At 48.2% G+C, this 17713-nt stretch overlaps 2 protein-coding genes across 4 annotated transcripts; one reads left to right on the forward strand and one right to left on the reverse strand.

Moving 5' to 3' along the window:
* The first annotated feature begins 1188 nt into the window (after positions 1-1188).
* Positions 1189-7660, forward strand: LOC134523973 (cystatin-B-like). The gene is made up of 3 exons (XM_063353532.1): positions 1189-1441; positions 6025-6126; positions 6847-7660. Exons 1-3 carry the CDS (start codon positions 1376-1378, stop codon positions 6973-6975), a joined length of 297 nt encoding a protein of 98 aa, XP_063209602.1. The 5' UTR covers positions 1189-1375; the 3' UTR covers positions 6976-7660.
* Positions 7661-8164: 504 nt separating this feature from the next.
* Positions 8165-17701, reverse strand: LOC134523981 (cystatin-A-like). 3 transcript variants are annotated; one of them, XM_063353553.1, is made up of 4 exons: positions 17637-17701; positions 15999-16099; positions 11653-11754; positions 8165-8361 (listed from the first exon to the last, which is right to left on the reverse strand). In XM_063353553.1, exons 2-4 carry the CDS (start codon positions 16062-16064, stop codon positions 8233-8235), a joined length of 297 nt encoding a protein of 98 aa, XP_063209623.1. In that variant the 5' UTR covers positions 16065-16099; positions 17637-17701; the 3' UTR covers positions 8165-8232. The 3 variants fall into 3 exon arrangements, with proteins under 3 accessions (XP_063209623.1, XP_063209634.1, XP_063209613.1); XM_063353564.1 differs by lacking the exon at positions 17637-17701 and adding an exon at positions 16206-16487; XM_063353543.1 differs by lacking the exon at positions 17637-17701 and having other exon boundaries at positions 15999-16250.
* Between the last annotated feature and the right edge of the window lie 12 nt (positions 17702-17713).

Consider the following 17713-nt stretch of genomic DNA (forward strand, 5'->3'; position numbering starts at 1 on the left):
CAACAGCTGCCATAATTTTATAGCAACAATTTGCTGGGGATCTCCCTCCCCACCCTCACTGCACCTGTACCCTGAGCTCTAAGGCTGAAGCTCCACACGCCCTAGTGATGCAGACGCAGCTGGAAGGGGAGTTCAGTGAGAAAGGACTCCCCTCCTGAAGGTGATTTGCAACCAAGCCCTTTTTTCCCATTCAGGGAGGAGGGTGCATGTTCTCATCCTGCCAGGTCCAGGAGAAGAGGAAGTTTGCTCAGACACCCATCCGAAAGCCTGTCTGTCTGTCACACAAGACGACACTGATGAAGACAAGTTGGGTAACACCGTCTGTTGAAAGCTCAAGCCTGAGAACCTCCATTGGCATGTCCCACCAGAAGTTGCCCATGTGAATGGCTGTCCCATCCCACCCTGCCACCGTGGCTGAAAAACGTCCTGGAAAGCACGAGCCAATGTGGCATTTGCTGAACCATCCGGTAGAGAAGCAGCAGCAGTGGGGACAGGAGCAAAGAGTGTATCAGCTCTGTGGTGGGATTTCCATTGGAAAAGTTGTCTGATGGGCAGGGAACCCACCCAGTGAGGGGCCTGATCCTTCACCCCCGCTCTGCTCACACCCCCAGCAGAGCTCTGCCCGGCCATGGCCCCAGCGGAGGAGCGTTTATTTCCTCCCCACAGAGGAGGGAGGTGATACCAGGGGAAAAGAAATAGTTCTTCCCCACCCTGTTTCATTCTTCTCACCATGCCCTCCCTACCAGCACAGGAGGTCCATTCAGTATGCAGTATCTGGCTGCTGTTCAATTTAGGGTTATATTTACCAAACGTACCAAGGGATGCTGGCAAGGGGGGTAGGAGGGTAGGTTGTTGTTGGTGGCGGTTTTCCAAGGAATCTGGATGTTTAAACTGGGGGGGGAGGGAAATTTAGCTAAAGACCTGAAGTCTCACCAGGGGGTTTCCCAAAGGCTGGATGGCTCACAGAGGTGCCACCCGCCGCGGACAGGCCGCAGCCTTTTAGTGGAGGCAGCTTTTTATGGCAACTCTTGCTTTTAGCTCTTCCCCCCCCCCCCCGCTTCCATCGTTTCTAGCAGACCGCGGGTCGGGAGGCTCTCCGCCAAGCCCGCGCAGCCGGGCCCGCCCGCTCTGTCGTACCAAACGCTAAACATCCCCGCCCCGGCCCAGCCGCGTCCCCGGGGCCATCCCCGCCTCCCGCCCCCGCGGGCCTGACAGGGGCCGGCCGGTCCCGCCCGCCGCCTCCCGCTTCGGAAGGCCCAAACGCAGGTTGGAGCCCCAGGCCCGGCCCCGGTCCCGCCCCGCCGGCAGGCCCTGCCCCGCCTGAGCGGGAAGACGGGAGCGGCGCGGCTGGGAGCGGCACGGAGCGGCTGCCACCATGTTGTGCGGGGGCACCTCGGCGGCGCGGCCCGCCACCGACGAGACGCAGCAGATAGCGGACGAGGTGAGTTGGGCCCCGCCGCGCGGCGCCGGGGGGGAAGTTCCGTGAGGGGACCGCCGGACCCCACAAGGGCCTGGCGGCGGGGCGCTGGGCGCACCTGGGGCGGGGCAGGGCGGTGCGGCGGGCCTCCCGGGGCTTCTCCCGCCGGGCCTGTTGGCGGTCGGAGCCTGCCGGCTTGGGCGGGCGGCAGCCGGCTTTGCCTGCGGGGCGGGCCGCCGGGGGGACGCATGGACAGGCCGTAGGTTTGAGCGCAGCGCCGGGGACCCGTCCCGGTGCAGAGGGTGGCTGAGGGCCTGGGGGTGGCCGTCGCTCTACACAGCCGAGGGGGCAGGCGCCGTTCCTCCCCCCTCAGCTTAAAAGGAGGAAAACTGACAGGCCGCGGAAGCGCGGTGAGCGGTCGCTGGTTCTCTGGAGCCCTGCCTGCGCCTGCTTGGCCCTGCGTAGTTATTATTGACTCCCGGCAGAGCAGGTTCGGGATTTTAAAAGAGAGATTTAGAGAGGTCAGGGGCGGCCACGGTGCGTCCAGCTCTGTCCCTGGCTCTGCAGGTGATGTGCTGCCTGTCGGCGCAGGGCCACCAGGCAACCCATCTGCATCCCAGCCGCAAAGGGTCCGTTTTCTTCTTGAGCCTGGTGAAGGAGCACAAGTAGTTCTTAAAAGGGTTTTTAACTGAGAGAGCTTAGATTTAGATTAGATATTAGGAAGAAATACTTTACTGTGAGGGTGGTGAGGCACTGGAACAGGTTGCCCAGGGAAGTTGTGGATGCCCCATCCCTGGAGGTGTTCAAGGCCAGGCTGGATGGGGCTTTGGGCAGCCTGGTCTAGTGGGAGGTGTCCCTGCCCATGGCAGGGGGGTTGGAACTAGGTGATCTTTAAGGTCCCTTCTGACCCAAACCATTCTATGATTCTACACTAAAGACTAAACCCTGTAGCCAGGTTTTTTGGTTTGGGTGGGGTTTTCTGCTGTTCTCCGAAGGAGAACTCAGCTCACTGCCAACTCCAAATCCTGATACTACTTGCAGTAACTTAAATTATTGCCCATGTTAGTGGAGCGCATGATTTTGCTCTAAAAATGGCTATGTACCACTACGCTCTTCTTTCAAAGCACGAGATCTTTCTGTCATCGACCTCAGGTTCCTTCTGCATTTTGGTTTTATCAGCTAGGGTGTGTCAAGCCAGTGAAGAAAGATGAAGGACAAGCTCCAGCTTCTTAGGCTTTTTGTCATTGTCTAGATTTGTTCCCCAAGCTGCAGCAGTTTCTAAACATGTACAGAGCACCCAAAGGCAGAGCAGTCGTTGAAATTAACAGTTAGCTTGTAGAATCTGATGATTTTGCATTTAAAAAAAAAAAAAAGTGGATCTCCTAAGCACTAAACTGAGTTTGCAGTAATGACTACATTACTGAGAATTGCTGAGAGTCACAATTACTGTTTTGATCCAAAAAGACTACACGTCATGTTAAAGATAACGTGAGTTTGCAATTAATGTTGCACATGGACTGAAAACGAGATTTGTTTAAAATCCTGAATTTCCATTCCATGGCAGACTGCAGTGGTTTTTGGTAGTCCAAATATAAAATGAAGAGTAAAAACAAAACCCATTTGGATTCAGACATGAGTGGAATTAACTAAAAATCTGGCATTTTCATTTAAATCACCTAGATATTTCAAAGATTGTCCAGCTTATTTTGACTGCCAGCTTAAATTACTTTATTTTATGTAATATACATGGAAGAACCCAAAACTGAAATTGGCCCATGCAGTCATATTTGTATCTGGATATAGACTGTGAAGGAAACATCAGTTTTCTTAAATCAAGGTAAACTTCTAAAATTACTTTGCTTAAAATCAAATCTTTGTGGAGATTTGTTAGAGCCTGCCAGATTGCTTGCTATAAATACAGTTTCTGTTCCTGCTTTTCCAGTTCTTGCTTCCATTGTATTGTTTCGTAAGAATCATAGCAGTGACCGAACGTTGTTGAGATTCACAAGTACTGCCCAGAGCAGGTACAGCGTGAGACAGAGCAGGACACCTTCCCTCCGACGGTGTCTCTGGCATAGAAGTCCCATAGGAACTGCCTCTCCATGGCAAGGATTTCCACCCCGGCCTGTTCAGCCCTTGGCTTCTCGCTGGCAGCTGTGGCAGAGATTGGTCAGGCTGATTTTGAACCATCTGCTTGTTAGTAAGTGCTCTGTGAGTAAGCAAACAGGCCATGCAGAACAGTGAAGAGCTTTTGGGGCATGATAATTTTCAGCCCCGTGATTGAATCTCAGATTGTTTGGGTGGGAAGGGACTGTGCCACCTGGCAAGCACAGGGTCAACCACCCCAGGCTGCTCCCGGCTTTGTCCAGTCAAGTCTTGAAAACCTCCAAGGGTGGAAACTGTAGTTTCTCTGGGCAGCCTGCTGTACTGCAGGAGCGCCCTCAGAGAAAAAGATTTTCCTCACATCCAGTCTGAACCTCCAATTTCCATTTATGACCATTGGGTATCATTCTTCTGTCCCAATGTAAAGAGCCTGGCTTCTTGTAGGTACTGGAAAGTTTTCCTCAAAGCCTTCTCTTCTCCAGGCTGAGCAAGCTCATTTTCTTCCTCCTCTCACAGCACGAGCGCTCCAGCCGTATGACCTCTTGGTGGCCCTCTACTGAGCTCTCTACAATTTATTGACATCTTTCTTGTATTGGGGGCCCAAAACTAGACACGGTATTCCAAATGCTAATGACAGTGATCATGAACGAGCAGGGTGGGCTGATACCAGGTCTTTCAGAGAGTCTCTCTCTCTCTGGGCTCTCCCTCTCCACGCTGAATCAGGATGCCCATTTGTCATCTGTGCTGTCACATCATGTGCTGTGACAAATGCTGCGGTAACACCCTGACAAGCTGGCAGCTGCCTGTGACTCTGAGCTGTCCACAGTCATGGAGACCAGTGTTCAGCTTCCTGGTGGAAGTACAAGATGTGCTGAGCCAGGGCGATTTCGAGACCTGTGAAACCCACCTTGCACAATGCCTAGGGATTGCTAAGGGAGCACGGGACGGGACAGGGTCAGTGGGATGTTTATGTCTGCCCTCTCCCCCACTTCTTAAAATTTCTAATAGTAGCTCTAGTGATGGAAAATGAAATCATTTGCTCCATTCTCTGACTCAGGGTAAGGAGAGGAGGAAGGACTGAATCGCTGTACTTTCTGGGGCTGTGCCCTTCCTTGCATCTCAGAATGCAAAGTTGTTCGGGGCACTTTGATTTCCGTATGGCAAAAAAAATACATACAAAAGTGTTGGACTAGATGATCGTTGAAGGTCCCTTCCAACTGAAATATGAGAGATGATATACAATATGGTCACGGCCCCCAGGAACAGGATGGTCACTGATCAGCTGTCTGGGAAAGGCACCAGAGTTTGGTCCTGCACCTTCTTGGTGCTGGAGAGGTGGGAGAACATAGAGTGTTGCAGGAATTGTTCCTATTCCTACTTCACCTAAAGCACCTGAGCAGTGGCAAATAGGCACTTGTTTTCCCCTAAGGAAGCAGGTGGGGTTCGGGCAGGGTAGCAAATGTCTTCATTCCCCTTGAATTTAGGAAGAAGGGGAAATACACCATATCGCTGGAAAGAGAAAATCTACTCCCTGGTGGTAGTGTTGCTCTGGGAGTGGAGAAGGGGCTACATAATGATGCAGTGGAGGAGGTAAGGCCGCCTGGGTAGGACAGAGCTTACAACGAGGACTCCCAAGACTAATTCGTATTGCCCTTGTAAACAAAGCCTGAAATCTGCTTTCGTAGCCAAGAATTCTAGCCACAATGTTCTAGAGAGTCAAGTGTGGGAAATAAGAGCTGCAACTCATATGAGTTCATGCCTCCCTGTGGGGTATTGGGCAAGTTATTCTGACTGCGTGAGCAGTGGTTTTACACTCTGGAAGTTGGCATGGTAACTCAGAAGCCTTTATGGTTCAGTTATTTTTTGGAAAATATTTGCAGTTTGAAAACATTCTAGATTCCAGCAGACATGCTGGAAGAACTGTCAAGTAAGTGTTGTAAAACCTCAGACTTGGGTAGTTTGCTTTCGAAGCTCCATTTTTGGATGTCTGTCTGTCTGTTCTGTGATGCTGGGTCTGTAATAACTTGTTTTGAACTTGAGAAGGGAGCTAATGCTGAAGACATTCCTTTTTCGTGTTGTAAGAATGATGTATTTTAAAAACTTCTATTTAAAAAAGCCTATAGTCTTGTGCATGTAGATACCGAACACCTTCACATTTATTTTTAAATATACAGGACAGAAAGGGAAGCTGAGACGTCAGTAGAGGAACTCATTTGTCAAAATAAATCTTTTAGAATACCCACACAGTTCTCTGTTGGAGGCTCCAGACTTGGTGTCAGTCTGCAGCGACTGAATCATACCGCTGTCTTGGCTTTGCTGCCTGTCTAGAATTCTGGTCTTACTTTAACACAAAACTTAACATTATTCATTTTGATCTTCTCGTAACTTGGAAAAGCAGGAACTCTGTCTCTGGGAATTCAGCAGCAGTGACCTGATAGTGTGGGCCGTAAGTCCTAAATACTTGAATCTTGCATCAGTCTTGAATAACCTATTGTTTCCTTAAGGTGAAACCTCAGATAGAAGAAAAAGAAGGGAAAACATTTGATGTCTTCACTGCAGTGGAGTTTAAAACTCAGGTGGTTGCTGGAACAAACTACTTCATCAAGGTAGAGGACACTTATTTTTTTTAAAAAATTTGTACCTATAATATTTGGAATGGTGGGTTTTTTTCTTTACTTACCTACAGAGGGATGCTTAGGATTTGGCCTTAATGAGAAGAAAATCTGTACATTAAAAATAAACAAATAAATCCACACCCCGCTCCTCCCAGCTGCTCTCCCTGCCTGTCTATAAATGGAGATAAAAGTACTTCTCTATTTTCATGACTTCCACTTTTCAGTTACTTTGTGAAACTTGGTCTTGGGGGTAATTACACATCTGTGATGTTGAGCACTAACATTGCATTATGTGAAGTCAAGATGTGTAAAGATACAGTAAAGTATCAAACCTGCTCTGACTCTGCCTGTAGTGATGCCAGACACAAAAAGCAAGCAACAGTGATCAAAGCATTTAAGTGCTTGTTGTGCCAGATAAGATTAGAGCATTTTGCATGTGTGTAATATATTAATCACTTCTCTGCAACTCCAGTTCCCTACCTGTAAATTCCCTATCTATCTCAGGCACTCAGGGAGTACTAACAAGCATGGAAAGATGAGGTGATATTTCCATGAAGTCAAGACCCCCAGTCTGGTTTAAAACCTTTTGAGGTGATGGTTTTTCTTACCACCCGTCCTCTTCTTCATCCTCAAAACATGCCAGTCTACACCATCCCTCCAGCTGAAGGCTGCTGTTACTCCGTGGAACTCACTGGTTTTCATGCTTTGCAGGTCCATGTTGGCAATGATGAGTTCATGCACCTGCGGGTGTTCAGAAGCCTTCCTCACGAGAATAAGCCACTGAGTCTCCACAGTTACCAGAGCAGCAAGACTAAGCATGATGAACTGGCTTTTTTCTAGCACACTTACCTTGTGCATTTTCCTAATGGTTTCTTGTATGCATTTTCTATAGGCTGCAAAATGTTGATTGCTGTGCCAACAAAGGAAAAAAGGAAGTGTCTTTTTTTTTAAACTTAATGCTGGAAAAAACCAATTTCTTTTATGGCATCCCCTTCCTGTGCAATATCTAAATTTTAGAGTTACACAGCTCTCCTTTTGCCTACGCTAATGCAAACCCAAGTAGCTGCACTGACTTCAGTGCAACTTAATGGGAATACTGTGGCTGAGTCCTGTTTGTGGACTTCCTTGTTCTGGAAATTGAAAGGGGAGTGACACTAGCACTCATGTATTTACAGCAAGGACCAAGAGGAAAACCAGAATCTTTTCTGTGCTCTTTCGCAACTCTGAATATATGTGTACTATGTATTTTATTGGCAAAGACCTGAAGAGAGACTTGAGCTGAAGAAATTTGGAAGGCAGGAGAAAGAGGAGGATTATAGTCTTTATAGTCTTTTGAAACAACCATTCCCTTGCAATCGTGTTTATCCTCTTGCAGCAGTAGGATATAATGTCCAGTAGAGGGTGTATGAGTTAAAAAATAAAAAAAAAACAACTTGATTGTTTTCTCAGTCCTAAGGAAAAGTCCTGGAAAGGAACTTGAGTTGGACAAGCATTTCTGCACTAATAAATATTTCTCTTGAATTGAGATGGCATACTTGACTGGTGTTTCACAGACTCTCTTTACTTGTTTTCAGTATTGGTTATTATCTTGCTCAGAGGGGTTTTTTTCCATGAGTGTTTTTCATATGCCAGGTAACCTTATATTTATTCTGTGTTTTAATTAGAAATACATTAAACTGGTGAGGGATATGAAAGGCTACAAGAAAGGCTTCTGCAGGTATATCAGCAGCAAAAGAACACTAAGGAAAACGTGGGTCCTCAGTGCTCAGTGGAGCAGGGCACCTGCTGACAGAGGACACCGAAGAAGCTGAGGCACTCAATGCTGCCTTTGTCTCGGCCTTTACTGGTAGGACTTGCCTTCAGGAATTCGAGGTCCTTTGGGAAGAGAAGCTGAAAGGGGTGTACTCTGCCTTACACCTGTAGTGCTTCAGGTGGCAGAAACAGCCTTCTGTAGTATTTCAGAGCCTACTCAAGTGTTAGCCAGGCAGCAGATGTACACATGACACGCAGCAGATCAACAAATAGCTTTCCAAACATTTTATTTTTATGCAGTTACGGATGCAACTTCAGAAGTGAGGTGCCATTCCTCATCGTCTCTCAGAAGTAGGTCAGAGGATCGTCTTTGGTTTTGCCAGTCTGATAACCATCAAGTCTGGGACCTTGATTCTCATGAGGAAGGCTCTGAAACACCCTTAAGTGGACATACTCGGCATCAGAAACTTGGACCTAGAAACCAAAATGGTGGGAGAGTGAGGATCATGGGCGAAGCGGGTTCAAACAGAAGGATGCTCTTTACATACCTCTTTGCTCAGGAGCTTAATTTGAGGTGTCTCTCCATTTTTACTTCAACAACTCTTAAGCCTAGTCTGGATAGTAACTGGTAGCAGAAGCTGTCTACACCTGAAGAGAACTGATTGGAAAACGAGAAGGACTTCTTGGGTGTGGAAGTACCAGAAGGCACAAAAGGAGAAAGGGTTTGATGGCATCCTATTTAGGTCATCAGGATCCCAGCACATCAGCTTACAGCTTCTCAGGACACTCAAGGATAGGAGACAAGAGACAGTGAGTAAATCTTAATGACTCAGGGGTGAGGCAGAGATGCAGAGAGAGTGTCAGGTCCTAGAAGGTACAGAAAGATCTATCCAAAACCAGCACATTGTCCAAAGAAGCAATGACAACCTGAAAGGCAGGATCCCTTGTCTTCAGAATTATGGCAAACACATCAGTGCCTGAACAGACATCTTAACCCATCCTGGTGCCTGCGGGAGTGAATGAGAGTGGCTGAAACACTTTTATAAACTCACCTTCCCCTCCAGAAAGTCCTCACGTAAAGACTCGTTAGAGTTGTGTGTAATTTTGTACATACAGACTCAAGCACAACAGGTGCTAAACTCTCACTGTGTGAGGGATATAGTATTAAGGGAAAATTTAACGCCGTAGACTCTCAGAGGTTTTTACGTGCTTTCTGGTGGCTGCGACGGGGCACCATGTTTGCTGTTGGTAAAATATTAATGATGTGGAAAATTCTGACGTATAAAAGAATGACTCTTGTGACGGAGCTCATTCCACTTAGTGCTATGATGAATAGGTGTTTCCTGTCACTTGCAAGACTGGGAAAGTAGAGACAAATCATCAGTTTTCAGTGTTCTGAATGGATTTCTTCCAATTTCGATAACGTGTCAGTCTTCATTTCCCAGTAGTTGGGCCATGAGGCTGAGCCGGACAGCAGGCAAGTATCTGACTTTGCCTGGGTCAGCCACAGGGTGGCACCAGGGGAAGAAATGCAACTGAGCGTGACTTGCGGCTTTCCTGCAGCCTGCCTCTAAATCGCTCCTCTCCGTTACTCACTACCTTGCCCACAAAGTGAAAGCACCTCTCCCAGGAGCAAGGGAGGGATGAACATGGTTCATGTAAGACTCAGACTTGCCATATAATAGGTAGTTTGTCGGAACAATCCCCTGGTGCCCACAGAGCGGAAATTACTGTTCAAGAGTTGTTTTAAGGAAGGACCTGAGAAAGAAGCGGCTTTGGCAGTGTCTGTCCTTCCTGGGATCAACTAAATATGAGAAGCGTGGAGCAAATGCTCCTAATGTCTCTCTGCAGAATTGCTATCCCCCAAAACCTACCTGCCAATTTCTTTAATAAGATTCTGACCCTTGTCAAGGGAGCATGTCTGACCAGGCTTATGGGTAAGGTTTTCTAGTCGAGGATGAATGGTGCTACCAGAGGGCTCCAAATTAAGCATCACCCATCTTTCCTCCACAACAGAAAAAGGGGTTTTTAAAATACAGAAAGTACTAGAAGGTAGGCGCTACCAGAAACAAAACCAAACATCAACATTTGTTTTGGCAGAACCAAAACATCAACATATGCACTTGCACGCAAAACTAGGAAAAGGCTGAGGTACTTAATGCCTTCTTTGCCTCAATCTTTAATAGTAGGACCAGTTGTTCCCTGAGTACCCAGGCCCCTGAGCTAGAAGACAGTCAGGGAGCAGGATGAAGCCCCCATAATCAAAGGGGAAATGTTGAGTGACCTGCTACAGCACTTAGACACACACAAGTCTATTGGGCTGGATGGGATCCACCCAAGGTACTGAGGGAGCCAGCGGAAGTGCTCACCAAGCCACCCTCCATCATTTATCATCAGTCCTGGCTAACCGGAGAGGTCCCAGTTGACTGGAGGTTAGCAAATGTGACACTCATCCACAGAAAGGGCCAGAAGGAGGATCTGGGGAACTACAGGCCTGTCAGTCTGACCTCAGTGTTGGGGAAGATCATGGAACAGATCATCCTGAGTGCCATTACGCGGCACATGCAGGACAACCAGGTGATCAGGCCCAGTCAGCACGGGTTCATGAAAGGCAGGTCCTTCTTGATAAACCTGATTGCCTTCTATTATGAGGTGACCTGCTTAGAGGAAGAGAGAGAGGCTGTGGATGTTGTCTACCTGGACCGCAGTAAAGCCTTTGACACCGTTTCCCACAGCATTCTCCTGGAGAAACTGGCTGCTCATGGCCTGGACAGGTGTACTTTTTGCTGGGTTAAAAACTGGATGGCCAGGCCCAAAGAGTTGTGGTGAATGGAGTTACATCTAGTTGGCGGCTGGTCACAAGTGGTGTTCCCCAGGGCTTGGTACTGGAGCTGGTTCTGCTTAATATCTTTATCAATGATCTGGACAAGGGGATTGAGTGTATCCTCAGTAAGTCTTCAGACAATACCAAGTTGGGTGAGGGTGTCGATCTGCTTGAGGGAAGGAAGGCTCTACAGAGGGATCTGGAGAGGCTGGATCGATGGGCTGAGGCCAGTGGTATAAGGAAGGCCAAGTGCCGGGTCCTGCACTTGGGTCACAACAACCCCTTGCAGCCCTACAGGCTTGGGGCAGAGTGGCTGGAGAGCTGCCTGGCAGAAATGGACCTGGGGGTGTTGGTCAACAGCCAGCTGAACATGAGCCAGCAGTGTGCCCAGGTGGCCAAGAAGGCCAACAGCATCCTGGCTTCTATCAGAAATAGTGTGGCCAGCAGGACTAGGGAAGTGATTGCCGCCCTGTACTCAGCACTGGTGAGGCCCCACATCAAATACTGTGTTCAGTTTTGGGCCCGTCACTACAAGAAAGACATTGAGATGCTGCAGCGTGTCCGGAGAAGAGCAACAAAGCTGCTGAGGGGTGACATGGTTCTTAGGGACATGGTTTAGTGGTGGTTTCAGCAGTGTTAGGTTAATGGTTGGACTTGATGATCTTAAAGGTCCCTCCCAACCCAGACAATTCTATGATTCTAAGTTATCATTCACATCTGAAGAAGTACAGGGCATGTTTTAGAAGTTTTTTTTATATATATTTCTTTTCTACACTAGTGCCAAAAAGGAATTTTGTAAGCATCTGGAGGTAGTTCCTAACTCTGCTAGTCACATTAGGTGGTTTTCTACTACATCTGCTTCTCTTTCTTGCTAGAAGCCACTGCACGAGTCACCTAGAGTGTTTAACTACAAAGCACTCCCTCCTATAATATATACAAACCTTTATAAAGTAGTTTATCCCAGCAACCACCTGAGTCCTGTATATGATGGCATTAAAGGTGCCATATCTTCTGTTTTCCTTGCTTTCAAATTGAGGCTTCACCTGTAAAGAGAAAGGGAAAAATGGTTGGCAGGTTCATATTTTAAGCTTTTCTTTCACACCTACCACTCCAATTTTTACCTCTTCAGATACGCACCCTTAATGAAATAAACCCAGAACCCCCCCCCCAAAACAATTCAATTTACACCAAAACCTCCAGCCCTCTTTCCTAGCATTGCCTCCGGCATTCTTTCAAATCCTAGGTGATGTCCCCCTGCCCCGAAAGCTGTCCAGCTAAACTCTCTCCTGCTTGGTACAGGGAAACGACTCCCCGCTGCCCTTTGAATTCTTTGTCGAAGGAGAGAGGAACGAAGCCCCGCTCTCTACCAGGGTACACCCCACGTCAACCACACTGTTACATAGCAGGGCAAGACAGCCCCCCTCGCCTGGAACACCCACACCCATGCCGGTCAGCCTGGGAGGCTGGGGACCCCTCTTGTGTTTCACAGCCTCAGAGCTGCACTCGATCTCTTTAACGTTTTTCTTTAAGGACTTGCAATAAACACGGTTATTTGAGAGTATCGAGACAACCACCTGATGAAGTAGTTCCTGAAAGTTATTCTAGTGCTGGTAGAAGCCCCGCAGCTAAAGATGTAATTCAAACTAAACACTTCCTTAAACACCTAGAACCATGTAACGTACGAGCAAGTCTGACAGTTACAAAGGTACAGGACTAAACTACGTACTTCCATCCCCCAAAATGAAAGTACGACCTGTAGATTGTGAGCCAGAATCAAGTCCAGAGCTGCAGAAACATCATCAGTCCTTCACTACGTAGCAGCTGCAGGAAATGCAGTTCCAGAAGAAACAATGGTCCGTGCTGACAGCATTCACACTCACGGCTCAGGTAGATGTAGAAAACGTACAGAAAATGTGGGGCTGCTTTTAAGTTCGGCAGCAATTACAGTGCTACTGTCCTCTCGGAGGTGAAATGTTCCTATAATTACTAGGCTGAAAGGGCGGGGGGTAGAGACGGAGGCAGCTGTGAGCAGCAGTGGAAGGCTGGCCAGGTGTCTGAGGCATCACGATTTATGTACCAGTGTAATAGTGTTTTACTACAGTCCTTTGCATCTGATGACATGAATTGCCTACAGAAAGGCAATGTAACCCGGAAACTTATTTCTGACATCTAGAAAGCAGAAACGATGTTTTGCAGGCTGGGTGACAGCCACTCCTCTGCACACACAGCTTGAACCAATGGCCCGATGCAGGGCAGAGGCATTCCAGAAGTCAGGCAGAGCAGCGCAGCGTCACTCGGCAGCCTGTTCTGGCACATAAATGCTTCTCATCACCCACCCGTTTTGCAGGAATGCACAGAATTAATTGGCTTCCTCAGCACATCCACCTACAGATGGCTGCCGCTCCCGTGGCATTCCTGCCTAGCACAGGCAGGTCCCAGAAAGTACCTGAGGAACATCCCAAGAGCAGACAGACCTTGGCCATCCCAAGGGCTGCAGATGCTCTTCACAGCTTCATTCCAGTCATACGAGTTGCTTCTCTGCTTAGCAAAGCATAAAATCCCACAGAATTGCATCATCAAAGGGTGACACCGCTATCTGGCTGGAAGCAGAGCCGGATTGCCCCAGTGTAAGCTGCGTCTCCACAAGAATATTTTCCATAGAGAACCAACTACAGCAAAGCCTCTGCAGCGGAGCATGAGCTTTTTCAAAGGAAAAGGAGCAGGGAGAGTTCTCTCTCTCTCGTGCCCAGCACAAGGCAAAAATTTCACCATGCAGCAAATAAAGAGCGAAGAATAATGTGTTTTCATTTCCCTGAAGGTACTGAGAATGGAAGAATACCAAAATTAAGATCAGTCCTCTTCAGGAATCAAACAGAAAATCTGTACCTTTCAGACTCATATTCACATGCAGTTTACATTTCAGGTTCCATATTTGCCCTGTACGTGGTGAGCACTAGCTCGGCCTGAAACGAGCGTTCCCATCATTTTAAGCCCATGCTTGCTCACTGAGAGCTCAGCACTGTGGTTTCATCGCTGACGCACAATGCGATAGGGCAGGCTCTTTCGATCGCCCGTGAACACAGCCTAGCATTAAAAACACGGCTTGGTATCTGGCGCGCTACGCTGTCAGCAGCGTTTGAAGGAGGCCCTTCAGGGAGCGCTGCGTCACGGCACGCACCGTGGGGTGCATCAGTTCGGTTGGACTCGATCATCTTAAAGGTCTTTCCCAACCTAAATGATGCTACTGTGATTCACAGAGTCATTAGGCAAATTTCACAGCCCCCCAGCTGGCAGGAATCATCCCCTTCCCTCTCTTACACGAGGAAACAAGGACTGCAAATACGCAAAGATGCCGCAGGTCCTTGCCCAGGGTCTCCCCTCCGTAGGTAAAAGGGAATTTCTGAGCTCTGCAAGTGCTGCTCCTTCAGCCACTTGTCCCAGCACAGGAGGGACAGCGATACCACTCCGGAGTAATTCAATCACTGTCCCCCAACTCATTTTTTGATAATCCTTCTCTCTTTCTGTTCTGCAGCAACATTATCTCCCCCCTGACTAACCCGTTATCACATACTCCAGCCCTCCCCCACGTACACGTGCCCAACTCTGGCAACCCCCACGGTGACTGGCCAAGAAAGCCCTACAATGGAAGAAGGCTCAGAGGAGCTGGGCAAGGGCGATGAGCAGAAAATAACGCAGGGTGTGACTGACCACAGCTTTTGCAAAGAAGCTGACTTTATCTCAACACAAAGGGGAACAGAGGGTGTTTGTATTAGATAAACAGATATGTCAGCTGAGTGGATCCACTGGTGGCGTAACTCCCTGAGTTCATTAAAAGAAGGTGAACGCCTCCCTGAGTAAGACAGACCAGCACGGGGGGAGTGAATACGTGGTTCTGCCCAACACGGACTGCAAAACCTAAATAACAAACAAAAGAATTTCAAAGAAAACAGCAGGCTTGAGCTGGCTCCAACCCACATACTCCTTCTTGGTGACTGACGGTGCCCACCGTCACGACGGTGAGCACATTACAGAGACCAGTAATGGAGGTCACATTGGTATTGTGATTGAACTGTGTATTGCAATTGCTTTATTTTCCTAAGAGTAACTTACATCTATATTGTGTTACCAGCACATTTGTATCACTCTGCTAAATCAGAAACCTCATGTAACATCAAATATCTTCCAAGAAGTAAATACGCTATTAACCATTATACCCTCCATGGACTGGACTCTGACACCAGCCCACACAGCCTATTTACAGATCTCTCCTGGTGGCTCTGCCCCTCCGCACGCACAGCCCAGCTCACCTTCGTCTGGCTTCATCATTGCCTGGTCTTAGCCTGCAAGCTCGCAGGAGCTGCGGAATGGTGCCGGGGCAAACTCTGTCCTCAGTGGCACAGCAAAGGATGGAGCTGGGAGCCCTGCACACACAGGAGCGTGCAGCAGTGTTGGCCAACATGTTCAGCACAACTACTTCCTTCTTTTGTTTCCTCAAGGAGGGCATAAGTTACGCTTTGTGTGGTTGCCAAAGGGGAAAAGCTCACCTTTCAGAGCTGGGAGGATGAAGGAGACTGGCTGGGAGGGTGGGAACACAAGATGGGAGACAAAAAAAGGACCTTTCCCATGCCATGTTGTTCCCCCTCCGGCTCCTCAGGATGCACTTCACGCTCTTTTAAGAGCTGCTGCACTGCAGAGCGTTAGAGCACCTCCAGAGGTGTTGCTCACACAGCTGCTTCCAGGACAGGACCGCTGCCTGGAACCACCCACCAGGGCAACTGGACTCACCCTGCCTGCCGTGTGCCAGCCTCTCCCTGCCCCACTGGCGCCAACATCAGCTCCTGCATCAAGCTGTGACTCTAGAAAACACTAGATGCCAGCACAGAACATGCCGTTTGTCCACAGCCTTGTCCTCTAGGTATCTTTTTTTAGTGCATATGACCACGGGGTTTCTCCTATCCATGTCCTTCACTGAAGAATTAATTCTACCAGGCACAATCTTTTCCCCTGCAATTCACGACCTTTCACTTAAAATGAGCGACCTCAGTGCTGGAATAGTAAGAATCAGATGAGACAGAGAAGTGGTTTGTCTTGGGCTTACCAGTACACTGCCTATGCAGAATGCTGAGGAAATACTTACTGGCAATCAGGGGACTCCCGTGTTCACCACCAGCTTCTTCAGTTTAAACACTGGTTCACTATCACCACCTGCTCTCCCAGCCTTTACGCAAGCTTCAGGACTCGGCCCTTTGCACACAGAGACTTCATCTTTAGAGAGGTCGCAACTCACCTCGTTAGCGATACGCTGGACTTCGGGAGTAGCAGGCTCAGGCTCAGTTAAGCCCCCAGGCATCATAGTGGCAGGAAACTTCTCTGGAACGCTGGGTGCTTCTGAAGAGGGAAGTTCAGCACAGTCTGAGCAGAGTCACCAGGCACCTCATATATATACATATACATGTGTCATTGAATCATGTGACATGTAACACATGGAACCTACCATTACTGAACTGGAGGAGGAAAGAAATGGGGAAAATGGGGGAAAAAGCGATGTAAAACACTGATAATATTACTACTAGCCGAGAAAAACACTTTAACATCTTAAGTGCATGTAGTCTCCATGCCCATAAGAAAAGCAAACAGCCTCCAGCCACCCACATCTTAGAACAGTTGGTTTGGGCTGAAACGAGCACCTCTTGCCTCTCCACCCATGTGCAGATGACTCCTCTGTGCACTGAGGAAATGGATCAAAGTCACACCCAGTATTTCCCAACACTATTCAAAATCAGAAAAAAGCATGCAGTAATTTCCTTGGTGCAGGTTCAGGATGAAATTGTGCTGTCTCAGTATGCTTCCAAGTGGGAAGCAGAAGCAGCTTGCATTTTACTTTCAGGGACTTTACTTCCCTCTGCCTGACCAGAAAAGTGCCAAGGTAAACACCAGACCCAGAAGAGGAAAAAATTAAATGCTAGGTTCAGGTAAATAACTGCAAGTAAGTTATTTCTGCTTCTTTCCTACCAATCCTAGAGTTGCATCCAGGCAATTACAATAACAAATGAATACGCAGTGCCATTTACATTTTTATTGCAACTCCAGTGCCAGTTTCCTGGAAGACAAGGTACAATCCCTCTCACTACAGTAGTTGTGCGCGCACAAGAGCTGTTCTAATTTCAAGGTTTCTTATATTTCACACACTGCTGAAATATGTAACGTGCAGAATATATAGTCAGAAGTATTCATTTTGCAGTTACAGTCACAGACGCATGACATACACAGTCATATTCATGACCAGAATGAATGTGCAAAGCTCAAAACACACACAACAGACTACAGAAAGGCTACCAACTGTCGGCAGCCCTACCTGGTAAGGGAGAGACAACACTCAACACCACAGAAAAAATACTTGCCTTCGGTATTCCTGCCATCCCCCTCTCCAGCAAACGGGGAGGAATGTTGCCCCAGAGCTAGGAGAGAGAAACAGCAGCAGACCAGGCAATTTTTTGGTCCCTAGGGCTGGGAACATGGAAGGGGGTGAAATGCGAATATGAGCTGCACACAGGCAACGGGCATTTCTGCTGGAATCAGCACGGGGAATTCACTAGAAACAAGCCTGTTCATGGCCACAGCAGCGGTGACTGTGTAACACAGACCTACCGGCGGCCTAACCAGCCTACCGACCCTCCTCACGGATGACAAGGGATGCAACAGCTGGTAAACAAGTACTTCATATCTAACTTCAGGGCCTGTTCTTGATACAAAGGACCTGAGATTGAGAAACCGGGGCTGTTAAGGGCCCTAAACTCAACAGTACACATACACATCAAGATAACGGCATGCTACTGATAAGGTCGTTGTTGCGGGATTTCCCACCCTCCAACAGCCATGCAGCACCAGTGATAAGCCAGGATGTTTTATGAACTTCTCCACTCACCAGGACGCAGATCTCACTAACTCCCTTGCAATAGGATGCTGATGAGATCCCCCCACTACTGTCTGGTCCTGTATAAG

The sequence above is a fragment of the Chroicocephalus ridibundus genome, chromosome 1, assembly GCF_963924245.1.
Source record: "Chroicocephalus ridibundus chromosome 1, bChrRid1.1, whole genome shotgun sequence".
Taxonomy (NCBI): Eukaryota; Metazoa; Chordata; class Aves; order Charadriiformes; family Laridae; genus Chroicocephalus; species Chroicocephalus ridibundus.